At 39.3% G+C, this 26,095-nt stretch overlaps 1 protein-coding gene across 1 annotated transcript; it reads right to left on the bottom strand.

Annotated features, from left to right (window-relative positions):
* Nucleotides 1–512: 512 nt before the first annotated feature.
* Nucleotides 513–25,011, bottom strand: SYNDIG1 (synapse differentiation inducing 1). Its single transcript, XM_037055503.1, has 2 exons — nucleotides 24,439–25,011; nucleotides 513–1,067 (listed from the first exon to the last, which is right to left on the bottom strand). The coding sequence occupies exons 1-2, from the start codon at nucleotides 24,916–24,918 to the stop codon at nucleotides 828–830; spliced, it is 720 nt and encodes a 239-aa protein (XP_036911398.1). The 5' UTR covers nucleotides 24,919–25,011; the 3' UTR covers nucleotides 513–827.
* Between the last annotated feature and the right edge of the window lie 1,084 nt (nucleotides 25,012–26,095).

Genomic DNA, 26,095 nt, shown 5'->3' with positions numbered 1-26,095 from the left:
GGAGGGGTCAAGAGGGAACAATGGCACTTGCTTTTTTGGGGGCCTAGTGTTTCAAACAAAAGACCTGCTAGAGTAAGGTTTTTGCAGCCTCATTCCCAGAGCCCTAGAATTTGGAGAGGAAATTCTAGTGCTGAAGGAAGTCCAAAGAGCCATGAGTGCAGTGCCTTGCTTTCCCTGGCTAACCCATGAAGCTGTCTATGTATCTGTTGGGCTGGGATGACGTTGCTGAAACCTCATGCTTTAAATAGCAAGTATAAATGTCTTTCGTTGATTACTAAAAATGAGAATATAGGGTATTTTTGAAAGAATACTCTTCTTTTGTTAGAAAAAAATATTTTAACCTAGGTTCCATGAAGGCATAATGAGGAGGATGATTTTCAGTGAAAAAAGGTTGGGAAACTATACCTTTAGAAGCCCTCACACTGAAAAAAGGAGGGCATGATCACCATCATGACAAACCATTTCATCTAGCAGAATATTAATTTAGGCTGCTGTGCAACTAGAATCTATTTGATATGAATGAACATTTCACAAAGAAAATGAAACCCCCTTTACTCCACTCTAAGTAAGTTAGATATCTCCATACTGGGCACAGAGCTTTCTAGTCTCTATGGGTCAATACCACTGTCTCAGCCCAAGTGCCTGTTTGAAGGCCAAGATCCTCAACTTATCTGCTTTTCCCCAGTGAACACCTGTTTCCATCACTCAGCCTTTTTTTTCTGAAGACTTCCCACCTTGCCTCAGCAGCCACGGGGAAATCCTATGATGACACTGAGGTAAGATGGCCTTGACCTCCCTGTGGTACGCTAACTATCCTGGGTCTTACTTTAACCATAAAGTAAAGCCCCCTCTGCTGACATAAGCTGAATGTCTTCTTGGGCTCTCCTCCTTATTAGCCCGGTGCGCTCTGTGTGTGTGTGTGGACTTGCCTGATGGGACAGGTAGAAGGCTGCAATGCCCAAAGGCCAGAAGCAGCAGAGCATGGAGAAGACGCTGAGGCCCAGGTGGTCCTGTGGGGGCATCATGAGAAAGTTGTCCTCACTCTCTGTATCACTGGAGTAGTTGCTCTGCAAAAAGAACAGATGGGGATGGAACAGAAGTATTAATAAAGGAATCAATCTATGATGCCCTCTGAATTTGGAGGTGGAGCCTGGCATAAGAAGAAGCCTCTGGGAAGGTTGTTGTTATTATGTTTGCAAGTACCTCTCCTCAAAAGGAAGACCCCAGCTGAGGGAACCCCTGGCAAGAACAGGAAGATAAAAATCCTGGGTACAGGTCTATTGGGTCATTTCACAGAAAAATCATACAGAAGACAATTACTTCACAGATTTTTGAGATGGAGGCCTGGAATGGGGGGGGGGTGTAAAGGTCTGCTCTGCAGAGGATAGAACTGGGTAATCTCAGAAGACACACACTCTTGTGGATTCTACTCTATTCTGAGACAGAGTGATTTTAAAAAGCAGTTCTGATTATTACAATGACCAAACTGTCCCACAGAGGGCACACCAGAGCTCTAGGATGCTAAAGCACTGTCATGTGAATGTGCTTTCACTCCTACATGTACAGATAGAGAATGCTTTTATTCTCATTAGCTATCCCACTTGCTGGGCTCCCACTACAAATCTTCTCTCACCAGTACATGGCACATGCATGATGACTCATACCAAACTAAGGCCATTCTATGAACTTATTTTATCCAGAGATGGACTCACATTTAACTCCAGCTTTTGTCAGTGCAGGAAGTTGCTAACCAGCCTGCTACAGGCTGGAGATATTCAGGACCACATTGCAGTGCATGCTGGCCACTTAGTCAGGTGGCTTCAAAGGCAGGTGATCACCTGATGTACCAGACCAACACTCAGGTGGGTACCCCGAGTGAGCCTAACACCTGTGTGGATACCATTCACACTAGCACCACCACAGCAATGCATCCTCATGCCTCACCTGATGTTCCTACACAGATAAACACAAATGAAGCCCGCAGGTGGTGACAATGTCCTTTTCTATTTTTGTTAATTAAAATGCATATAAAATGGCAACCAGAGCCTCTAATCAGTGCACAGACAGTGGTGGTGCTTCAGTGAAATTACAGAAGCCTCCTCTTAGAACCCATTTTGTCTAGGTGACTTGGAGAAAACGTACAAATTCTGATGGGCTCACTCAAATCACAAACAATGACCTTCCGTGGAGGGCTTTGTGATGGAAGTGGGTGACACACTGTCTACATAGCATCTGTCTACCCCAGACCTGCAGCTCAGAGGCTCTGAGGTGTTGCTTCACAGTTCCTTGCTGCTGGCTGGGTTCTGTCTCTTCTCAGGTGAGTCACAAGTACAGGTGAGTTTGGAATCACACAGCATATCTTACCCAGATCTCTGTCTGTGAAATTTATCTTCTTGTTACTCTGCAGCATCATGAATATGTTTACCCCAACAATAGAGGGAAACGAAAATTACTGTTTCTATGTTTGTCAGAGTAGGGAGCTAAACAGTTTTCAGGGATGCATAATCCATGGGTGAGAGTTATGAGTGGACTGAGGTGCACCCATATGCTTGTGTAATGCACATATGCCAACTCTCCTTTGAATGATGGCTGTGCAGTGCTTCCAGGAAAAGTCTGAATATCTTCATAGCTGTTCCTTTCCACAGGCAAGTAACCATGTCAACTCCAAGGTCTCCAGAACATCACTCTGGAAGAAAGCAACCTGAAATGTCAGAGCTAAGTTGGAAAGGCTGAGATGCATTTTGAGGGTCCTCTGCATAATGTGCTAAGAAGGTCTGGGAAGGGATAAACCTAGGGACAATCCTAGGTTGGGCCATATCCAAAGAGAACTCTAGGAGAGATAGAGGGGCAGAACTGAAGGGACAGACACTTCTTCTAGCCCTCAATTCAGATGCTACCAGTGGGTGTCCTCACACCTGTACACCAACTTGGTTGATGGATATTTGCTTAGAATTTTTTTTTTTGGGGGGGTGGTTTTCATTCACAAAGAGTTTTATATACCTGAGCTCAGTGGATTCTAATAACTCTGGAAATAGGTGTTCTTCCTAGTTTTATTGTTACTTCTATTTTGCAAAGGATAAAGCTAGGCTCTGAGAAATTGAAATCTTGCCAAATCACAGAACCACCTACTCAGTGGCTGCTCACTACAGAGCTCTGTACTATGCTAAGTTTGGACACCAAAACCATACCTATGAGTAAACTTCATTTTACCTCAGCTTTTTTTTTTTGGCCAAAGATAAGGTGTCTCCTCTGCCTTAAGGATTCTGATGATTTTGCATCTTGAACGGTCTGTTTCATGGTGCCTACATGAAGTCCAGTGCTGATATTGGTCAGTTGAGAGTTTTTTCAATCAAATAGCCAGCTATGTGTGAACTGCTGCCCCAGACCACACAGACAGACTGTCAACATCAAATTCCATCTTTGAAATTTCTTAGAATTATATCACTATAACCATAAAGCAAAGAATTAGATTTCAGGGCACTTCATCAAAATCTCCACAGATTTTTATTTAAAAGGATAAGGGAAGCACAATATAAATTGCAAAGTTGTAGCTACATGGCACCAAAATAATTTTGATTAAAATAGATTTTAAAATAATTTAGACAAATAACAGGGTATTAAAAAAAGCCTAGCTCTCTTTCATTAGTGAGTTATAAGTGTCCATGGGCATCATGCTACATTCACACCAATAAACTAAATAAAGAAGATATATACACAACCAACAACACAAAGGAATTCATTACACACAGAAGCTGTTTCTTAAATTCTTCCTCATGGGTGATATTTGGAATTGGAATATTTGTAAGGCAGAATGAGAGCATTCCAGTGGAGGTTACAGTCCATGTGAATCTTTGAGCTAAACCTTTGAGCTAAACCTCCGAGCTAAACCTCCCTTTTGAGCTAAACCTTTGGAGGAGACAAATGTTGCAAGAAAGTAGAGAAATGCACAAGTTGCTGGGTCCCTCAGGTGGTACTCCGATGCCCTGGCCACTCACCCCTCAATTTTCCCATTCTCTATCCCATTTTTACTGCTTCCACTAAATGGCATGGGTCTTAGTAATCTTGAAGTTTTCTTCCTTGTGATATTTTAATAAAATAATCATTATATTAGGCATGATGCTGTGATATTTCAAAAGTCATGATATTTCACATTCACTGAGCTCTAAGGGCAAAGGCTGCGACGGTACAATTTTAGGGGTGGGAAGCCATACTCAGCTGTGTTACTTAGTCTCACTCAAGCCTTACTCATTCCCCTATTGACTCCCTCTGGGCTATATGCTGCTCTCTTATTCCCCCTGATATTTGCTGCTTGTTACTTCTGGAGAACATCTACATTGTGGCTTAGGGGAGAGAGTAGGGAATTGGAGAGAAGAATGCTACAGGACTGGGCCTCAAGAAGCCGGAATCCAGAACATCTTATGGATGCTCAATTTCTAAGAGCACAGTCTAAGAAACACATGGACAAGCATATAGGGGTGTTTGTTCTAGACTTACAGTGGTATCCAAATGTTTGGCAAACTTTTCTTTTCCTTGTAAGCACTAGAAGAAAAAGAGTTGCCTCGGGCCATACACTAAATGCTCTGTGACACATAATCACAAAAATATCATAATGTTTTAAGTAAATTTACAATTTTGTGTTGGGCCACAGTCATAGCTATCCTGGGCCATATGTGGCCCATGGTCTGCAGATTGGACACCCCTGTTAGTGTTCCTGACAGTGTTTAAAAACAGTAAAATTACAAAAAATTCTACATAGATTTCTATATAGTCATAAGAAATAATGGCATGGCCATTTATGAATTGCCCAGCAAAGTTGTTAATAATTAATAAAGTATTAACCAGGGTAGAAAGTGAATATATTATATTTCTTTTAGATATAAATTAGATGCTTCTGAATGGTGGGTGTATCATTGACTTTTTTCATTTCTGGGTTTTAGTGTTTTCTATAATAAGCAAAATTTATTTGGCAATGGAAACTATAAAGCTGCAGATGTACTAACAAATTCAGGGAATTCCACAATCCTTTGTCCTCACAAAGAACTCATAATGTGGGCCTGTTGCTCAATGAACAGCTTACAGAGAAGGATCAGAAGGAACCCAGCAGTACCCGAGGCAGCTCACTGAGATGAAGATCAGACATGACCACTGGCTCCCTGAATCTGTCTTACTGAGGATCAAGATCAGAGGCCCCAAACCATACATTGATATTTCTCTCCCTCTCTCTTTTCCTTCTCCTCTGAAGATAAATAAATAAAATCTTTAAAAAAAAAGATCAGAGGCCCCAGAGCTACCCATGACATCCAGATCTAACCTGACTAGTACAGCTGCCACAGCCACATGGAACTATTTAAAGTTAAATGATCTAAATAAAATATGCCTAACAATTAGTTCCTCAGCCATATTAACATATGCCAGTGCTTAATAGCCAGAAATTGTTAGTGCCTAGCACACTGGATACCACAGATGTAGAGCATTTCCATCATCTCAAGAAGTTCCTTTAGACAGCATTATCTTATGTGGACTGATCCTTCACTCTCTTCCACCCTTGGGGAGCTCTTTGCCGTTCCTCCAATATTCCCAGCATATGCTCCTGCCTCAGTGCCCTTGTACTTGCTGTTCCTCATCCTGGACTTCTTGTCCAAAGACACACATGTAACTAGTTACCTCACCTCACTCAGAGCTTTGCTCAAATGTCATTTCTCATCAGATCATTCCAAAATACCCTGCCAGACTGTTGCTGGTGTCTCCCACCGCTATCCCCTTACCTGCATGGTGCATATTCTTTGCTCCCCAGGTGGTATTGGCTTATTTATTGTCTGACTCCCTTCTTCTAAGCACTAGGAAGGGAGCAATCTTTGTATGTTTTATTTACATCTATATCCTAAATGACTATAATAATGTTTGGGTAGCTCTGACTGAGTAGCTCAGTTGGTTTGTGTCATCCTGATATACCAAGGTTCTAGGTTTGATCCCCAGTCATGGCACATACAACAATCAACCAATGAATGCATAAATAAGTGAAACTATAAATTGATGTTCCTCTCACTCCCCCTCCTCTCTTTCTAAAAATCAGTAAGTAAATAAGCCTAGAAGTAAAAGACAAGTATATGATCTCACCTGTAAATGGAAACTAATCAACAAAACAAACAAGTGAGCAAAAAGGAACCAGAGACATGGAAATAAAGAACAAACTATAGTAACCAGATGGGAGGGGGAAAGAGAAAATGGAGAAAAGAAGGGGAATTGGTCAAGTCAAGGAACACGTATAAAGGACCAAAGGACAAAGACAATGGGATGGGGGAAGGATTGAACAGTGGGAGGTGGGGAGTAAGTAGGGCAGGAGAGGGTAATGGGAGAAAAATGGGGACAATTGTAATTGAACAACAATAAAAAGTGTACAAAGTTGTAGTCAAGATAGAGGCATAGGTAGAAAAGATTCACTTCTTCACACAACCAAAGGAAGGACAACAACCAATTAAAAAAAAACACAACAACAACCAGAACTGTCAGAATAGCAAACTGCAGGGAACTCTGACAACAAAGGAATTAAAGAAACATTCAGACTGGTAGGAGTACCAGAGACTGGCAGCCAGGTAGGTGGAGAAGAGCTGCAAGAAGGCAGTGGACCACAGGGGTGAGGAGGGGCTGGCTCGCCTGAAAACTAAAGATTCAAAACCTCTAGCTGTAAAGTACTTTGAGGTCTGTGAAGGTGAAAGAAACTCCCAGTCTCTCAGGAGAGTTCTTGGAAAGTGGAGCTAGAGCGAAGCAAGTGAGTGGCATTGTTCCCTCTCTGACCCCTCCCACACAGATAGCTTCACAGCAAAGATGTTTGCCTTGCCCTGGTAAAAACCTAAAGTTTTTCCTCCTTACAACTTAACAGGTGTGCTGAGACAAAGAAATATGGCCCAAATGAACAGATCAAAATTCCAGAAAAAGAGCTAAGCAATGAGGAGATAGACAACCAACCTATCAGATGCAGAGTTCAAAACACTGGTAATCAGGATGTAACAAGGTGCAGTCAAGGTGGGGGGCCCAAATGGGGATTCATAATGGCGTCCAGAACTCAGGGTGTTCAGGAAATATTAGAGGAATATATATATATATATATATATATATATATATATATATATATATGTAATGTCCTTACCTCCACCAGTCTGAGCTGGGGGAGGGGACACGTGGAGCAGAGCCATTGAGAGCTGTTTTGCATAGCAACAGCTTTGCAGCTAACCTCTGGCATGGTTATTTAACATTTCTATAGCCTTTAACTGGCTTCATAGAAATGTTTTTTTTAAAAATATTTTTAAAATTCAATTATTGTTCAAGTACAGTTTTTTGTCTTTTACTCCCGTCCCAGCCCACCCCGCTCAGTGCTCCCCACCTTTCTCCCATTTCCACCCCTGTTAGTTTTTGTCCATGTGTCCTTTATACTTGTTCCTGTGAATCCTTCCCCTTTCCCCCTGAAATTCCCTCCCCTCTCCCCTCTGATCGCTGTCCCCCTGTTCTCTATTTCAGTGTCTTTGGTTATATTTTGCTTGCTTGTTTCTTTTGTTGTTTAGGTTCCTGTTAAAGGTGAGATCATATGGTATTTGTCCTTCAACACCTGGCTTATTTCACTCAGCATAATGCTTTCCAGTTCCACCCATGCTGTTGCAAAGTTTGAAACCAGCAAGAGGTTTTTTTTTTGTTGTTGTTGTTGTTTAAGTAATGTTTTATTTTTAAAATGCTTATTATTTTTATCTCCCAATTCCTTTTGCTTCTTTTCATTTTTCTTGTTTTATTCCCTTTTCCGCTTTCTCTTTTTATCTCTTCTTCCTTCTTCTGTTTTTAAATATCTTTTTTTCTTTTAAAATATCTTCTTTCTTCTTTTAAATATCTTCTTTCTTCTTTTAAATATCTACACGTGAGACAAAAAAACCTGGAACTGTGAAAAGACCACAGTTAGACCCAAAGAAGGGCATCCCACAGTTGCGACAGTGAGACAAATTTCACTTTGATATTACAGAGAACCTGCAAGTTATTGAATATTTGTATTATTATTTTTTCTTTATTCTTACATCTTTTATTTTAATAGTATTTTTGTATTCCTCTTTTTCTGTTTAGTCTTCTTTACTTGGTTGGTTATATTGTATCATTTGACAGGTTTTTCTGTTCTGTCATTCATAGTGTATTGCTAATTTACTGTCCTTCACTTCACTTGTGTTCCATTAGCACACTACTGAAGGTCCTATACTCCCTATTCTTGTTATACAGATCTGATAGATTCTGTCTTATGACTGTTGCTGTAATATTAGCTGTTCCATAGAACTGTAAATACTACACAACACCCTTCCCAGATCTTAGCCTGCTTCAGGGTTTCCTGAACTTTATTATCATAGTGGTTAATTGTATTCTCTCACACACTACACATATTCACTATCCTTTACTCTCACCTTACCTCAGAATCAGACTTCCTACAACCTCACAGCTTTCTAGATCCAACTCACAATCCTTTCCTCCACAATAAGAGTCTTACCTTCTTTCCCTCCTTTCTAAAAGGTGGCTAGTTGTGCAGAAGATCACGATTAACACTATACATAGCCAAAGGATCTCCTATTTTTCTCTACTGGCTACTACTGAAAAGAGCACAGAATGCTCTCTTGCTATCTTAAACCATTTTGCCTTACCCCTCCAACTGATCACAAAAAAGAGTAAAGGGAAGCCACAAAGATCAGGGTACCTTCTGGAAGACAAAACCCAACAATAAAGAAACCACCAGCAGACAAAAACAATAGAAGGTGAAGGAGGGAGTGGAAGCCACACTAACCTCAATCCAGAACCTATCTAGAAATACAACTAAATAGTGGAGAAATTATCCAGAACAAACAACTGAACAAGAGAAAGAGAGATTCCTCAAAACCTTGTACACATGGGAGAATTAACTTCAACACAACCTGCCCTCGCCAGCAAAATAAAATAAAATAAAACAGGTGGTGGACAGAGTGACCCTCAGTTAACCAGCTGGTAGGAAAGACACACCAAAAAAGACCCAACAACAACACCCACAAAAGATAACACAGAGCCAACTTAAACAACAGCCCAAGACCAGTGAGCTCAGGAAATCAAGAAGACTGTACCCCTGAATCTAACAGGTATTCTACCACAGAAGTTCACACCATAAACCCAGGAAGCCAGAACAGATCAAGTTAAGAAGCTGAGGCTAACAACTAGACTCTCACAGACAATGGGAAGACAAAGAAACAATCCCCAAATGAAAGGAGAGGAGGAAACCTTAGAAAAAATGCTAAATAAAATAGAGGCAAATCGACTATCAGATATTGAGTTCAGAGCAATGGTTATCAGGAAACTCAATGAGCTCACAGAGAATTACAATAAAAAGGAGAAAAACTACAATGATCTTGCTGCAAACTATATCAACATGAAAAAAAGAAAGAGAAACTATCAACAAGGGGCAAGAGGAAAGAAAGAATACAATATCTGGACTGAAGAACACAGTAGAAGGAATCAAAGGCAGGACTGATGAAGCAGAAGATTGGATCGGTGATCTGGAGGCAAAGGAGAAAAAAACACTGAGAAAAGGCAAGAAAAGGATAAGAGGCTGAGAACAATGAATAGACATTAAGCTAAATGCAGGACAATATGAAATGTAATAATATCTGTATTATAAGGATAACAGAAGGAGAAGAGCAAGATATAGAAAACTGTTTGCAAAAGTAATGTTGGAAAACTTGACTAATTTGATCAGAGAAAAAGTCACACAAATCCAGGAAACACAGAGAGTCTCAATCAAGTAGTTCCCAAACAGGCCAACATCAAGACACCACATAATTAAAATGGCAAAACTCCAAGACAAAGAGAATCTTCAAGGCAGCAAGGGAGAAGCAGAGAGAATTAACATACAAGGGAGCCCTAATAAGGTTAGCAGATGACTTCTCAATGGAAATGCTCCAAGCCAGAAGAAAATAGTAAGAAATATTAGAAGTAATGAGAACCAGAGGCCTGCAACCAAGGTTACTTTACCCAGCAAGGCTCTCAATCAAGATAGAAGGCCAAATAAGGAGCTTCCCAGATAAAAGAAGTCTAAAAGAATATATCACCACCAAACCAGCTCTACAAGACATGCTAAAGGAACTTCTTTAAGGAAAGGAAGAGAGAGAAGCACAGGTACGAAAATGAAAATGAATAAGTACATATCAATAATAAACTGAACCTTAAATAGATTAAATCCTCCAATCAAAAGACATAGAATAGCTGAATAAATAACAAATCATGACCCACACATATGCTGTCTGCAAGAGACCAACCTCAGGACAAAAGACCTACACACTTAAAGTGAAGGGTTGGAAACAAATTTTTCAAGCAAATGGACAAGAAAAAAAAGCCAGGGTAGCAAGTCTCATATCAGACAAAATAGACTTAAAAAAAAAGAGCCATAAAGAGAGACTCAGGAGGTCACTTCATATTACTCAAGGGAAGAATCCACCAAGAAGACATAAACATTGTAAATATATATGCAACCAACATAGGAGTACACAAATGCATTAAGAAAATATTGAGGACTTCAGAAAACATATTGACAGCAACACGATTATAGTAAAGGGTTTCAACACTCCACTGTTAGTGGACAGATCTTCCAAACAAAAATTCAAAAAAGGTATTATGGCATTGAACAATGCCCTAGATGAAATGGACTTAACTGACATATATAGATCCCTTCATCCAAAATAAGCTAAATACACATTCTTTTCAAATGCACATGGAAAATTTACAAAGATAGACCACATACTAGGACACAAAACAAGCCTCAGCAAATTGAAAAAAAAGAGATTATAACAAGCATTTTCTCTGAACACAAGGGAGTCAAAGTAGAATCCAACCCCAAGGAAAAAAATCCAAACACTCAAAACTATGGAAATTGAATAGCACAGTATTAAACAATGAAAGGGTCAACAAAGAGATTAAAAAGTTTAAGAGATTAAAAAGAAATCAAAAAGTTTCTGTAAACAAACAAAAATGAACTCACAACAACTCAAAACTTATGAGACCAGCAAAGGCAGTCCTGAGAGGGAAGTTCATAGCAATAGAGGCTCACCTAAAAATAACAGAAACATTTCAAAGAAGCAACCTAACCCTATGCCTGCAAGAACTTGAGGAACAACAACAAAGACAGCCCAGAGCAAGTAGAAAAAAGAAAATAACCATGATCAGAGCAGAATTAAAGGATATAGAGACTATAAGCACAGTTCTAAGGATCAATGAATCCAGGAGCTGGTTCTTTGAAAAGATAAACAATACCAATAATTCTTTAAGCAGGCTCATCAAAAAATAAAAAGAGTGGATCCAATAAACACAATCGGAAATGAAAGAGGAAAGATTACAACTGAAATCACAGAAATAAAAAGGATTGTAAGAAATTACTATGAAGAACTGTATGCCAACAAATTTGAAACCCAGGTGAAATGGTCAAATTTTTAGAAAAATATAATCTCCAAAACTAAATGAAGAAGAAGGAGAAAGCCTGAATAGACCAATAACAATAGATAGAATTGAAGCAGTAATCACAAAACTCCCAACATAAAAAAGCCATGGACTAGATGATTATACAGGAGAATTCCACAAAGCATTTAAGGAAGAGGTAACCCCTATCCTTCACAGACTATTACAAAAAATCCAAAATTATGCACGACTCCCAAACTTTAAGAAGCCAACATTATCCTAATCCTAAAATCAGATAAAAAAACAACAAAGACAGAAAACTTCAGGCCAATATTGCTTATGAATATAGACGCTAAAATCCTCAACAAAATATTGTCAAACCACATCCAATAATACACTAAAAGAATCATATAGCATGATCAAGTGAGATTCATCTCAGGATTGCAAAGATGGTAGAATACTCTCAAATCAGTAAATGTAATGCATCACATAAACAAAATCAAAAACAAAAATTGCATGATTATATCAATAGATGCAGAAAAAGCATTTCATAAGGTACAGCACCCATTTATGATAAAAACACTCAGCAACGTGGGAACAGGAGGAGCATTCCTCAACATAATAAAGGCCATATATGAGAGACCTTCAGCCAACATCATACTCAATGGGCAAAAACTAAAATTTTTTGTACTAAGATCAGGAACAAGACAAGGTTGTCCAATTTCACCGCTTCTATTCAAATAGTGATGGAAGTTTTAGCCACAGGGAACACACAAGAAAAGGAAATGAAAAGCATCCAAATTGGAAAGAATGAAACAAAACTGTCATTGTTTTGTCATTGCAGATGACATGATAGTGCACATAAAAAATCCTATAGAGTCTGCCAAAAAATTGCTGGACCTAATAAATGAATTTGGCAAAACAGCAGGACACAAAGTTAATATCAAGAAATAAATGGCATTTTTATAGACCAACAATGAAACAGCAGAAGTAGCAACCAAGAAAAAAATTCTATTTGGTATAGCAACAAGAAAAATAAAATACCCAGGAATAAACCTAACCAAAGAAGTAAAGCATGTGTATTCAGAAAACTATACAACACTGAAGAAAGAAATCAAGAAAGACACAAACAAATGGAAACATATACCATGTTCATGGATCAAAAAAATTAACATAATCGAAATATCTATAGTACCCAAAGCAATTTATAGATTCAATGCAATTCCTATTAAAGTACCAATAACACATTTCACAGACATCGAACAAGCACTTCAAAAAATGTATATGGAATCATAAATGACCCAGAATACCTGCTGCAATTTTGAGAAAGAACAGCAAAATAGGAGAGATCACAATACCTGGTACCAAACTATATTACAAGGCCAGTGCAATTAAAACAGCCTGGTACTGGCATAAAAACAGGCACATGGACCAATGGAACAGAAGAGAAAGCCCGAAATAAACCCAAATCTCTGTTGTAATTAATATTTGACAAAGGGGGCAGCAACAAGAAATGGAGTAAAAATGACCTCTTCAACAAATGGTGTTGGGAGAACTGGAGAGCTACGTGCAAAAAAGTGACACTTGAGCACCAACTTACACCATACACAAAAATAAATTCCAGGTGGATAAAAGATTTAAATATCAGCCATGAGACCATTAAAGTTCTAGAGGAGAACATAGGCAGGAAAATCTCATATATTTCAAGAGCAATATTTTTACTGATATATTCCCTAGAGAAAGGGACATAAAGGAAAGAATAAACAAATGGGACCTCATCAAATTAAAAAGCTTCTGCCTGCCTAAAGAAAACAGTATTAAAATGAAAACAGATCCAACCATGTGGGAAAACATATTTTGCCAAGGACACCTTGGACAAGGGCTTGACTTTTAAAATATATAAAGAACTCACAAGACTCCCCTCGAAGGTGAGAAAAAACCCAATTATAAAATGAGCAAAAGACTTAAACAGACACTTCTCCAAGGAGGACATACAGAGGATCCAGAGATACATGAAAAAAATTTCAGCATCACTAGCCATCAGAAAATGCAAATTAAAACCACAATGAGATACCACCTAATACCAGTCAGAATGGCCAAAATAAAGAAATCAAGAAGAAAGTGTTGGAGAGGATGGGGAGAAAAAAGAACCCCAGTGCACTTTTGGTGGGATGGCAGACTGGTACAGCCACTGTGGAAAACAGTATGGATTTTCCTCAGAAAAGTAAAAATGGAACTGCCTTTTGACTCGGCAATTTCACTGCTGGCATTATATACTAAGACTCCCAAAACACCAATTCAAATGAACCTATGCACCCCAATGTTCATAGCAGCACAATTTATAATAGCCAAGGGCAGGAAGCAACCTAGGTGTCCATCAGTAAATGAATAGGTCAAAAAACTATGGTACATATACACAATGGAATTCAATGCAGCAGAAAAAAGGAAGTAGCTCCCACTGTTTGTGACAACAGAGATGTAACTGGAAAGCACTATGCTAAGGGAAATAAGCCAAGCCAAGAAAGACAAATACCATATGATCTAACCTTTAACATGAACCTAACCATCAAAACAGGCAAACAAGCAAAATGTAACCAAAGACACTGACATAGAGAACAGGCTGACAGTGACCAGAGGAGAGAGGAGAGGGAATTTCAGGGAAATTGCAGGGGGAAATGAGAAAGGTTTACAGGAACAAGTATAAAGGACACATGGACAAAAACTAGGAGGGTGGAAATGGGAAGGAGGTGGAGAGGGCTGGGTGGGTTTGCTGGGATGGGAGTAAAAGCCATAAAACTGAATTTAATTGAAACAACAATTAAAATGAAATTTAAAAAATGGTAAAAAAAAAAAAAAGAAGAAGAAACAGTAATTGAAAAGCTTCCAAGACACTAAAGCCCTGGACTAGATGGTACCACAGGAAAATTTAACAACGCATTTAAGGAAGAGCTAACTCATATACTTCACAGATTGTGGGGGTGACTTTCCTCTCAAGTTCCCCCATGTGCTTGGATGAGAGTAAACATGACTGAGACATGATGTGATCTGCTTGGGGAGGAGAGGTATCCAGTTTCCCAGAGGAAAAAGGCTTTGAGCAGTGGCCAGGTTCTCAGGGGAAAACGGCATTGAGTCCCCTCCTCTAGGGGCTTTCATGGGTTGTAATACACAGGAATACAGGTAAGGCTCAAACAATAGATAGCATTCAAAGCAGTATGAGGGCTTACTCTCAGTCAGGGTCAGATAGCTAAGGAGCCATAAAACTTTGAAAAAAAACAACTTCTTGCTTGGACCCTTATCATTTAAATGAGAGCATTCTAAACAAAGCAGGTTTCACAGGTTTCACTTTGATTTGCAGGCCCATGCTCAAACCACTGAGCTACACCAGCCAGGGCTCTTTTACCTCTTTATTTAGGTTTTTTCCTTGCTACTTTATTTTTCTTGTTGCTATATCAATTGGGATTTTATTTTCCTATTTTTTTCTCATATTTTATTGTTGGTGCACAAAAATGCCTTTGATTTCTGAATATGGGCCTTGATTCCTGCAGTTTTGCCAAATTCAATTTTTAAGTTGAGTAAGTTTTTGGTAGGGTCTATAAGATTTTCTATGTACACTATCATGTCATCTGCAAAATGACAGTTTTGTTTCCTCTTATGGAAACAAAACTTTCTTATGCCTGATTTACCCCGGATATCACTCTAGCAAGGCAAGGAGCTGTACCGCCTCCCCATCAGGTATTCAGGCTTAAGGGGATTACAGCCAGGAAGCACTTCTCCCAGAGTACGGGGGGACTTGGGCTTTGTCAAAGCAGGGGGGCAAGAGTCCATTGCTCTTTGTTGCAGCCCCTTGAGTCCTTTCATGATGGCCTCCCAAGTGATCATGTCTGGCTTAGGTTGCCCCCCGCTGTGAGGAGTCTTACCCATCATTGACTTCTGACCAAGCTTTGGGGGCAGGGAGAGGAAACTGAGGCAGTGTTTGCTAACAGATACAAGCTTTGTCTCCTGCGGCTTGCATTCCAAAGGTCAGCTGCTGGCCCTTAGCCATAGGGGGTCGGGTTACAATTCCTGAAAGCAGGCAGAGTGGTCCACAACAACAGATTATTCCAAATTTGCAAGAATATGGGAGACTCCCAAACTCTCTTTATGAAGCCAGCATCATCCTAACCCTAAAACCAGATAAAGACATACCAAAAAAGAAAACTTCAGGTCAATATTGCTGATGAACATAGATGCTAAAATCCTCAATAAATATTGGCTAACTGCATCCAGAAATATGTTAAAAGGATCATACATCAGAGTCAAGTGGGATTCATCCCAGGGATGCAAGAATAGTACAATATTCACAAATTAATGAAAGTAATGCATCACATAAACAAAATGAATGAAAAAATCACATGATTATATCAATAGATATGGAAAAAGCCTTTGATAAGGTACACCACTCATTTATGATAACAACGCTTAGCAAGTGGCAATAGAGGATTCCTCAACATAATAAAGGGCATATACAAGAGACCTACAGCCAACATCATACTTAATGGGCAAAAACTAAAATCTTTCCTACTAAGATTAGAAACAACAATAAGATGCCTGCTTTCACCACTCCTATTGAACATGGTATTGGACAACTTAGCCACAGCAATCAGCCAAGAAAAATAAATAAAATCATCCAAATTGGAAAAGAGGAAACAAAACTGTCATTTTGCAGATGACATGATAGTGTACATAGAAAATCTTATAGACCCTACCAAAAACTTACTCAACTTAAAAATTGAATTTGGCAAAACTGCAGGAATCAAGGCCCATATTCAGAAATCAAAGGCATTTTTGTGCACCAACAATAAAATATGAGAAAAAAATAGGAAAATAAAATCCCAATTGATATAGCAACAAGAAAAATAAAGTAGCAAGGAAAAAACCTAAATAAAGAGGTAAAAGAGCCCTGGCTGGTGTAGCTCAGTGGATTGAGCATGGGCCTGCAAATCAAAGGATCACTGTTCGATTCCCAGTCAGGGCACATGCCTGGGTTGCAGGCCAGTTCCCATCAGGGGACACATGAGAGGCAACCATACATTGATATTTCTCTTCCTTTCTCCTTCCCTTCCCCTCTAAAGACAAATAAATAAAATCTTTAAAAAAAGAGGTGAAAGATCTGTAGTCAGAAAACTACACAAACTAAAGAAAGAAATTAAGAAAGACACAAACAAATGGAAGCACATTCCACATTTATGGACTGGAAGAATTAACATTATCCAATTGTCCATAATACCCAAGGTAATTTATAGATTCAGTGCAATTACTATTAAACTACCAATGGCATATTTTGCAGATATAGAACAAACATTTCAGAAATTTATATGAAATAATAAATGACCCTGAATAGCTGCAGTAATTTTGAGAAAGAAGAACAAAGTAGGAGGGATCATAATACCTGATATCAAACTGCATTACAAGTCCAGAGTAATCCAAACATCCTGGTACTGGCATAAGCACAGACACATAGACCAATGGCACAGAACTGAGAGCCCAGAAATAAACCCAAGTCTCTATAATCAAGTAATATTTGACAAAGGGGGAAGAAGCATGAAATGGAGTGAAAATAGCCTCTTCAGATATTGGGAGATCTGGATCTCTACATGCAAAAAAATGAAACTGGATCACCAACTTATGCCATATGCAAAAGTAGATTCAAGATCTATAAAAGACTTAAGTATAAGTCATGACACTAGAAACATTCTAGAGAAAAACATAGCAAGAAAATCTTAGACATTCCACACAGCAATATCTTCATTGATATGTCCCCTAAAGCAAGAGACATAAAGGAAAGAATAAAAAACGGAGCTTCATCAAATTAAAAAGTTTCTGCATGGTATTAAAATGAAAACAGAGTCCTGGCTAGTGTAGCTCAGTGGATTGAGCACAGGCCTGCAAACCACAGGATCGTGGTTTGATTCCCAGTCAGGGGGCATGCCTAGGTTTCAGGCCAGTTTTCATCGGGGGACACATAAGAGGCAACCATACACTGATATTTCTCTCTTTCTTTCCTTCCCTTCCCCTCTAAAGATAAATAAATTTTAAAAATTAAAAAAAAATGAAAACAGAGACAACCCTGTGGGAAAACATTTTCCAATGATACTTTGGACAAGGGTTTGATCTCCAAAATATTTAAATAACTCACACAACTCTGTTCTAGGAAGACAAACAATGCAATTTAAAAATGGGCAAAAGACTTGAACAGACACTTCTCCAAGGAGGACATACAGAGGGCCCATAGGCATATGAAAAGATGCTCAGTGTCATTGGCCATCAGAGCGATGCGAATTGAAACCAGAATGAGTAACCACTTCATACTGGCAAGAATGGCCATCACAAACAATTTAACAAGCAAGTGTTGAAGAGGATGTGGGGAAAAGGGAACTCTAGTGCACTGGGGATTGCAGACTGGTACAACCACTATGGAAAATAGTATGGAATTTTCTCAGAAAACCAAGAATGGATCTTCCTTTTGACCAAGTAATTTCACTGCTGGGATTATACCCTAAGAACTCTGAAACACCAATCCAAAAGAACCTATGCATCCCGGTATTCATAGGAGCACAATTGGCAATAGCCAAGTGCTGGAAGCAACCTAAGTGCCCATCAGCAAATGAGTGGATCAAAAAACTATGGTACATTTACACAATGCAATTCTATACAGCAGAGAGAAAGAGAAGCTCCTACCCTTTGCAACAGCAAGGATGGAACTGGAGAGCATCACGCTAAGTAAAATATGTCAGGCAGTGAGGGACAAAAGCCATATGTTCTTGACCTTAACTAAAACCTAATCGACAAAAGAAAAAGCAAGCAGAATATACCCAGAGACATTGAAATTAAGAACAATCTGACAATAACCAGAGGAGAGGTGGGAGGCTATATTGGAGGAAATGTTTTCAGGAACAACTCTAAAGGGAACTTGGAGAAAACCAAATGGGGTGGTGGAAGCAAGGGAGGGAGGTGGGTTTGGCTGGGATGGGGGCTGACTGGTGGGGTGAAAATGCAGACAACTGTAATTGAGCAACAATAAAATAATTTAAACAAAAAATAAAGTGAGAGAGAAAAGAAAAAAATTAAAAACAGTAAATTATTAATAAAAATATATGAGCCAAACTGGAATGAAAAATCCACCACAGTATTGTGAAGAATAAATGAGCTAAAATAAATATAGGTTGTGTGGGAATAAGAGGCAAATAGGAAAAAAAGAAAAGTCTAAAAGATGTTTAGAGAAATGGAAAGTGATTTAGAAATGATAGAAGGTGAGGGAATACTAAAATTGAGGAGCAAATACTAGGCTAAGAGAGGGAAAAATTAAAATTTGAGATGTAAGAATCAAAAATAAAAAAGGAGACTAAAGAAAAATAAAATGGCAGGCTGAAAGGAAAACAGAATAAAGACAAAAATAGAAAAAAACAAGCTAAGATGGCAAAATTGAAATTGGAGAAGAAAAAAAGAGCAGGAGATAGGCCCAGTAAAATTTGATATTTGAAATACAGAATTAGTCTACAGCCATACCACCCTGAACGTGCCCAATCTAATCTGAAATACAGAATTAGTGAAGCTCTAAAGATAAAATTGAAAAAAAAAAAACAAAGCAACAACAACTATTCTACCCACAACCAACTAGCAAAGATTGTTAAAGGTGGAGAGAGAATGCAGGTACTTTTAAGAGCAGTGAAAAAGGATGTGAGATGACCCTTGACAAGAAAGTTGTTTTTTTTTGTGTCTGGATGGAGGAGAAATATTAAGAGTGAGGAATGGGTACAAGTTGTAGCAAGAGAGAAAACAAAATTTGAAATGAAAATAATTCCAGGAATGGGGGAAGTAAAATGGGCTAAGAGGAGGGAGGGGAAAAATATGTGAATTGAAATACACTATAGTATAAAATCTAGTAGCTTAATATATACAAACTTGCTCAACAAGAAATGAATATTAAAAAGCTATGAAGGAAAGAACATATTCCAAATCATGAAGAATACAGAGGGCCCAGAGACACATGAAAAGATACTCAGCATCACTAGCCACCAGAGAGATGCAAATTAAAACTACAATGAGATACCACCCGTCAGAATGGCCAACATAAACAAACCAAGAAACAAGTGTTGAGAGGATGCGGAGAAAAGGGAACCCTAGTGCACTGTTGGTGGGATGCAGACTGGTACAGCCACTGTGGAAAATAGTATGGAGTTTCCTCAAGAAACTAAAAATTGAACTGCCTTTTGATTCAGCAATTCCACTGCTGAGATTATATCCTAAGACCCCTGAAACACCAATCTAAAAGAACCTATGCGCTCCAATGTTCATAGGAGCACAATTTACAATAGCCAAGTGCTGGAAGCTACCTAAGTGTCCATCAGCAAATGAGTGAATCAAAAAGCTATGGTACATTTGCAGGATGGAATTCTATGCAGCAGAAAGAAAGAAGGAGCTCCTACCCTATGTGATAGCATGGATAGAACTGGAGAGCATTATGCTAAGTGAAACAAGCCAGGCAGTGAGGGACAAGTACCATATGATCTTGCCTTTAACTGGTACAGAATCAACAAAACAAAATGGGAGGGAGGGGGGAGCACGGGGGGTGGGATAGGAGTAAAAAAAATTGCAAAAAAATAATTAAAAAATCAACAAAACAAACAAGCAAACAAAATATAACCAGAGTCATTGAAAGTAAGAACAATCTAGCAATAGCTAGAGGAAAGCTGGAGGGGACAGAGGGGAGAAGGGTTTTCAGGAACAAGTCTAAAAGGTACATGGACAAAACCTAAAGGGAGGGTGGAAGCAAGGGAGGGAGGTGGGTTTGGAGGGGGTAATGGGGGAGGAGTGGGGAGAAAATACAGACAACTCTAATTGAACAACAATAAAATAATTTAAAAAATAAAAAATATTCAACAAAGTTTTGATAAACGGGAACTTCCTTTAACTGATTATAAACATTAGTGACACTATCCTATACCATGGAAATCTGAATGCTTTACACTTGAGATCTGGAGCAAAGCAAAACTGTTTGTTTCACCACCCTCTTCAACATTGTATCAGAGGTTCCAGCTAGTGCAATGCAGCAAACAAAAGAAAACAATCCCCCAAATTGACCCTCTTAAATTCTGGAGGAATATTAAAAATAATTTTCAAAGTGTTCTTTATTGTTGACCGAATTATTTCTTTTTCCTTGGGGTCAGTTGTTTTATTTTTGGTGGTGTTCTGTTTCACTCATGCATTTGGGTTTTCTTTAAATGTCTATTGAGTCCTCCCCACCTTTGTTTATATTTATGATTGAGACATATGTAAGTGCAACATTGCATTTGTCACATCCTATCCAACAGATCATATTTTTTACTGGGAGGGCAAACTCAAAGATTTTGGGTAGCAATAGCAGAGGATTCACAAAAGTAAAGAAGTATCCTGTGACTACCTCAGCTCTGTCTCTTCATGCTTTATTTGGGGGTTCTGAAATAGCAGCTTACTCTAGCCTGTTTTTTTTTAATGTAGAAAGAATAGCATTGGCATTAGAAGATAAGTCTGAAATCAGCATGTCTGAGATTGAAGAGCTGCCAGCAAAGCCAACCTTGGACATCTCCCATGCGTTGGTTTCCTCATGTACAAAGTGGGACAGTAATAGTACCAGTGGCCTGTGCTGATGTGAGCATTGGATGGCAGAATGTGTATTAAGGGTCTGGCACAGAGTAGATGTTCCATAAACATATTTGCCTTCTCCTTCCTTCTTTTGGTGAAAAAAGGGCTCAACCCTCTTGGGCATTATTTTTAAGTGATGACTTCCATGTGCTCTAAGTCCCTAAACATTTTGCATTGTCACAAATAAATGAATAATAATTGGCCATCCAAAATATAATAAGCATCTCTAATAGCAGGATGACTGTCAGTGTCTCTCCAGCCTGAACTTGACCCACTTCATTTCATAACTTTAAACTCCATTTTATACCCCATAGAACTACTTTATTATTTGTGCCTGCAATCTCTGAGTTTATTTGTATAAAAAAAAAGAGAAGTGGTTTCTTGTTGTTGGTGTTCCTGTAAGCTGCAAGTTTAGCTTCCAGCTGGAAACTGGATGATATAGTGGGCAAAAACCAGGGAGGAGGCCCTGGAGCTATGATGTACTGGGCCCAATTTATTATGCAGCAAGATCGTCCTGCAGGTATTCAAGGAGGGAGACCTCTAGTCATAGTGAGTACAGGATACTGAATGCAGCCACCTCTGCATTCTTGTGAATCCTTCAGTGGGCACCTGTGATCTCCCTCCATATGATACAAATCACAACTAACAGCTAACTTCACTGTAACTAACAGCTCATCCTCTTAGGTAGAACAAGGCAAATTATAATTTCTGAGGCCTTTCCATAAAAAGTTTTGAATTTAGCTACAGAACCTAATCACATTAATACCACAATGTAGAAGGCAAGCTGAAGTCTGTATGCTCTTCCAAAAATGTGTATCAGGTGAGCAAAGCTCTCTGGATCAGGGAAACTTCCATTATAAATGCCAGAGGTAAACCTTTTCATGTAGAGTGATAAAAGGACATATGAGAGACAGTTTGTCCAGTAAACAGGAACTCTAGCAACAAGGGCTCCTGCTCTTCACCAGGGCAATGGCTTTCTAAAAACTGTTGTTTTCAATTTGCTATAAACCAAGTGAAGTTATAGAATTACTGAAGAAGTTAAAATCATTTTTGTTTTCATTTGTCTGAAGTAGCACTGCCTTCTGAGAAGAGCTTCAGTTCAGTATGTGCTGTGTGTTTTTATTTCAGTCATAATATAAGCATGGCTGTTGTTACCATCTAATTAGATGATCTTAAAAAATATGCCTAGTAGTCCAAATTTTGTCTTGTGGTAGAACGCTGTAGTATTGACACCCAACTTGTTGGCACTGTTCCATACTGTCACCCCGAATAGTTCTTCCCACAGAGTTTGAGCTTAGCCATTTGCCTTGCTTTGACCAATAAGAAAATAGCATGTGTGACACAAACAAAGACTTTAAAAGCACTTAAATACCAGGACTCACACCTCTTGCTGCTCTTGGAATCTTTACCATGGTTTCCATGTAATGAAGTGGCCTGCTAGATGATGACAGTCATGTGGTCCAGTCACCTATGTAACACTACTCAATGGCCAGCCAACATTCCCAAGCACAGTTGTCTACACAAGCAGCAGCTAAAACAGAACGAGGGAACCCAGATAAGACCAGCACAGCGACACCTGTTCAGCCGAGATTCATTCAAATTTTTCACCCTGAGAATCACGATCTAAGTCAGTAGTTATTGTTTTAAACCATTAAGTTTTGGGTGATTTGTTATGCAGTAAATGCTATTTATACCTGCCTATTTATGATTTAATGGAATGAAAAAAAGAATAAGCCTTAGAATAGTCACTGCATATATGATGACACTTCTAACCAGGCATTATTTTTTTCCCTTTGCAGAAATAGAATAAAGAGTGTCTTATCTATCCCATAAGAATGTTGCTGTGAAAATACCTTTATTTTAAAAGAATTCCTAAAGGAGTTTTACAGAACTACTCAAGATGCAGTGCAAGAGCCCCATTCCCTTCTCTAGATGCTCTCAGAACATACTAGGTAGTCTATCAACATAACTCCTGCATTATGCTGATACTTTATGCATGTAAGCAGCACTTACAATTTTGCTTTCAGCACAAGCCTCAGACCTTGGAAAACAGAGGACACTTAACATAGGCTTTCAAATGAAAGTCAAAGCACTCTCCCAACTTTTTTAAAACTCTAGCATTGCCAGAACTCACATCCTTCTCTTCTGCTTAACAGGTGTTATCAGATGATATGAAGGTCTCCTTGGATAGCCTTTCCCACTGCAGTAACTTCCCTCTGCTTCCTGTCAGTTGGTTTTCAGCTCCATTCATAGGGATTGTTACATTACTTTTATTTTTCCATTTCTGAATTTCTCTTTTGACTAAAACATCTCTCTCCAGCTGCTCCTGGTTTTCATCGTACTTCCAATCCTGGCACATTTGGTCTCCTTGGCTCATCATTTCCTTATGATTTCAGTGGCCTTCTACACACTCTGGGGTCCCATGGGTGTGGGTATGATTCTATTCCAAAGCTCCTCATTTTCTCTAGCCTCCCCCAGAAAATCCAGCTCTTCTACCCCTGCCACTCATGCCCTGGAGGAATATTTTCTACCTTCAAGGCAGTGAAATTACTTTCTCAAGCTTGGACACCCGCCTCCTATTTGACAAAAGTATGGCTTTTGTTCAGACATGTACAGCTCACTCTTGCCCTCCCAATTGGGAGTTGCATCAAAGGGGAAGGGATGAGCTGTATAACAGGAGGCTGTTGTGCACGTCACACTGTATCAATGTGTGTTTCTAAAAAACGTGATCCAAATATCCTTACCTGCTCTGCAGTTTACTTAAAGAGTGATTCCCGCAATAATTCAACTCAACTACCCTTTAGGTTAGAGACTCTACTACTTTCAACAGATTTTATCTATACCAATGATATCTTAGTAGAAACTGCCATGCCACACATATGGCAGCAAAGGAAACCACACATATGTGGCAGCAAGACTACTTCCCAAATTGTCATGTCACAGGCATTTCTGGGCTTGTGTTGCCCACAAGCTCCTCTCTCATCTTGCCCACTGTTGCCAATCACCCATCTTTCCTGTTGGTGGGGTGTTAGCAGCAGTCCCAAAGTGATCTGTTAGTGCAAACAACTTTTAAATTCATTTGTAGCTGTACCCTGACAGCTAGTAGCTTAGGTGATTTCCGATCATGCCTCCTGAATACCTAATTGGTCTTTGTCCTTCAGTTTCTCTATACTCCTCTTATCTTCCACAAATAGTAAAGGGCTAAGGGACACAAGGAGTGCTTCACTTTCTCTTCATTTTCTCACACTAGTATTATTCTCTAATTTTTGCCAGGTACTTGTGAGATCCCACCAAATTCCCACATCCCATTCCCAAAGGCCTGTCACAAACACATCCTCTGACCTCCAGCTCCTGGAATTCCTCTTCCTCCTCCACGTCATAGGACAGGGTGTGAATTTTGATGTCATCAGCTGAGAGATCAATGAACTTTCCATCAGGATACTCCAGCCTGTCTTTGGTAGGGGACTGATCTTCAATGAATGTGGTCTCACAACAGTCGGCTGCCACACCATCTTCCCAGGAACACAGCACACCCTCGGAGTAGAGGATGATGTTGGGATGGTAGTGGGACTCCACTGACTGCTGAAGGGTGTTGGGGTCCAGAAGGTGCTGGACTGGCTCATTCCTCCTGCTATCCAGGGTGGCAACTGCTGCACTGCCTACCACCCGACAGTTCTGGTACTGGGGTGCTGGGTAAACAGACACCAGGCCATCTCTGCCTTCAGCCATGAAGTTTCTGGTGTGAATTAAGCCATTCCGCTTGCCAGCATTGTTGATTTTACTGTGTACCAGCACACTCTTCTGTTCAATTAAGCCATCCATGGTGCCCTTCCCACCCAACTGGGTGTCAGGCTGAGGCTGTAAGGCTGGGTGTCAGGGTCACACTTGCCTCATGGAATCCATACCACCTGCAGGAGAAGGAAACAGATGAAACAAGAAAAATAACACCTGAAAAACAGCTAACCACCCAGTCCCTTGTTGTTTCAGGTGTACTAGTCAGCCAATATGCACCACTGTTAAGAGTGTGAGATAATATTACAGCCATACCTAATCTGCTGATTTTTAGAAAACGTTCTATCAGAGAAGCAATCCAAAGTAAAGCAGAAACTAAGTATTTGCATCTTCACAAAGTCTTTGTTTACAATAAAGGAGACTCTGAAGGAATTGGAACCACTTCAGCTCTACAGAAACATAGCATGAGCAGCAGAAATCCTGAAACTCAGGTAAACCCATTCACATTAGCCAGTGTACAGGGAAAATTAGGCTGTAAAACACAGATGGATTCTTCCAGGTCTATTGCTACTCATTCAAGAAAACAAACAAACCAACAAACAAGAACCCCAAAGAAGAAAGGTTTAGAATATCCCACACAGATTTAAAAGATATATAACAAGAACACTCATACCATTAGTACTGTATATGGACAAAATTCGCAATTGGGGAGCATGCACATATACATAGAAATCTCTCCTTTAGCTGTACAAGCCCCAAATGTGAAAAAAAAATATCTTGAGGCAGGTACAACTTAGGTCTCTATAGTTTGCCACCCAAAGTGCCAGTTGAGAACTGGTAGCATCTGTACCACCCAGAATTTTGTTTGAATTACAGAATCTTGAGAACCACCTGGAGCTACTGAATTAGAGTCTGCATTTTAACATGATCACAGTGATTATTTTGCATATTGAAGCTGAAGGGCATTATTCCATTCTATATAGAGCAAACTTTAACCTATTGTTCAAGTTGGGTCCAATTTAAAATTGACTGTTCACTATATTTTTAAAGTAGTCAAATAAATATATCAAACGATTTACCCCTCCAAAGAACTTTTAAAGTTTATTTTTATTTTTAAAATTATTTTATTGATGCTCAATTACAGTTGTCTGCATTTACCCACTACCACTCCCGCCACCCCAGCCAAACCCATTTCCCTCCCTAGCATCCACCATCCTCCTTGGTTTTCCTACATTTGTCCATTATAGTTGCGCCTGAAAACCCTTCC

This window comes from Sturnira hondurensis, unplaced genomic scaffold (genome assembly GCF_014824575.4).
Source record: "Sturnira hondurensis isolate 20B ecotype Veracruz unplaced genomic scaffold, ASM1482457v3 Scaffold0008640, whole genome shotgun sequence".
NCBI classification, from domain to species: Eukaryota; Metazoa; Chordata; class Mammalia; order Chiroptera; family Phyllostomidae; genus Sturnira; species Sturnira hondurensis.
This window is presented reverse-complemented; position numbering and strand designations above follow the sequence as displayed.

Excerpts from the sequence above, each read along its gene's own strand:
- SYNDIG1 (XM_037055503.1), bottom strand. The coding sequence starts at position 24,918 with ATGGATGGCTTAATTGAACAGAAGAGTGTGCTGGTACACAGTAAAATC. Across the intron at positions 1,068-24,438 it reads AGGAATTCCAGGAGCTGGAG|AGCAACTACTCCAGTGATAC; the intron begins GTCAGAGGATGT and ends TTCTTTTTGCAG.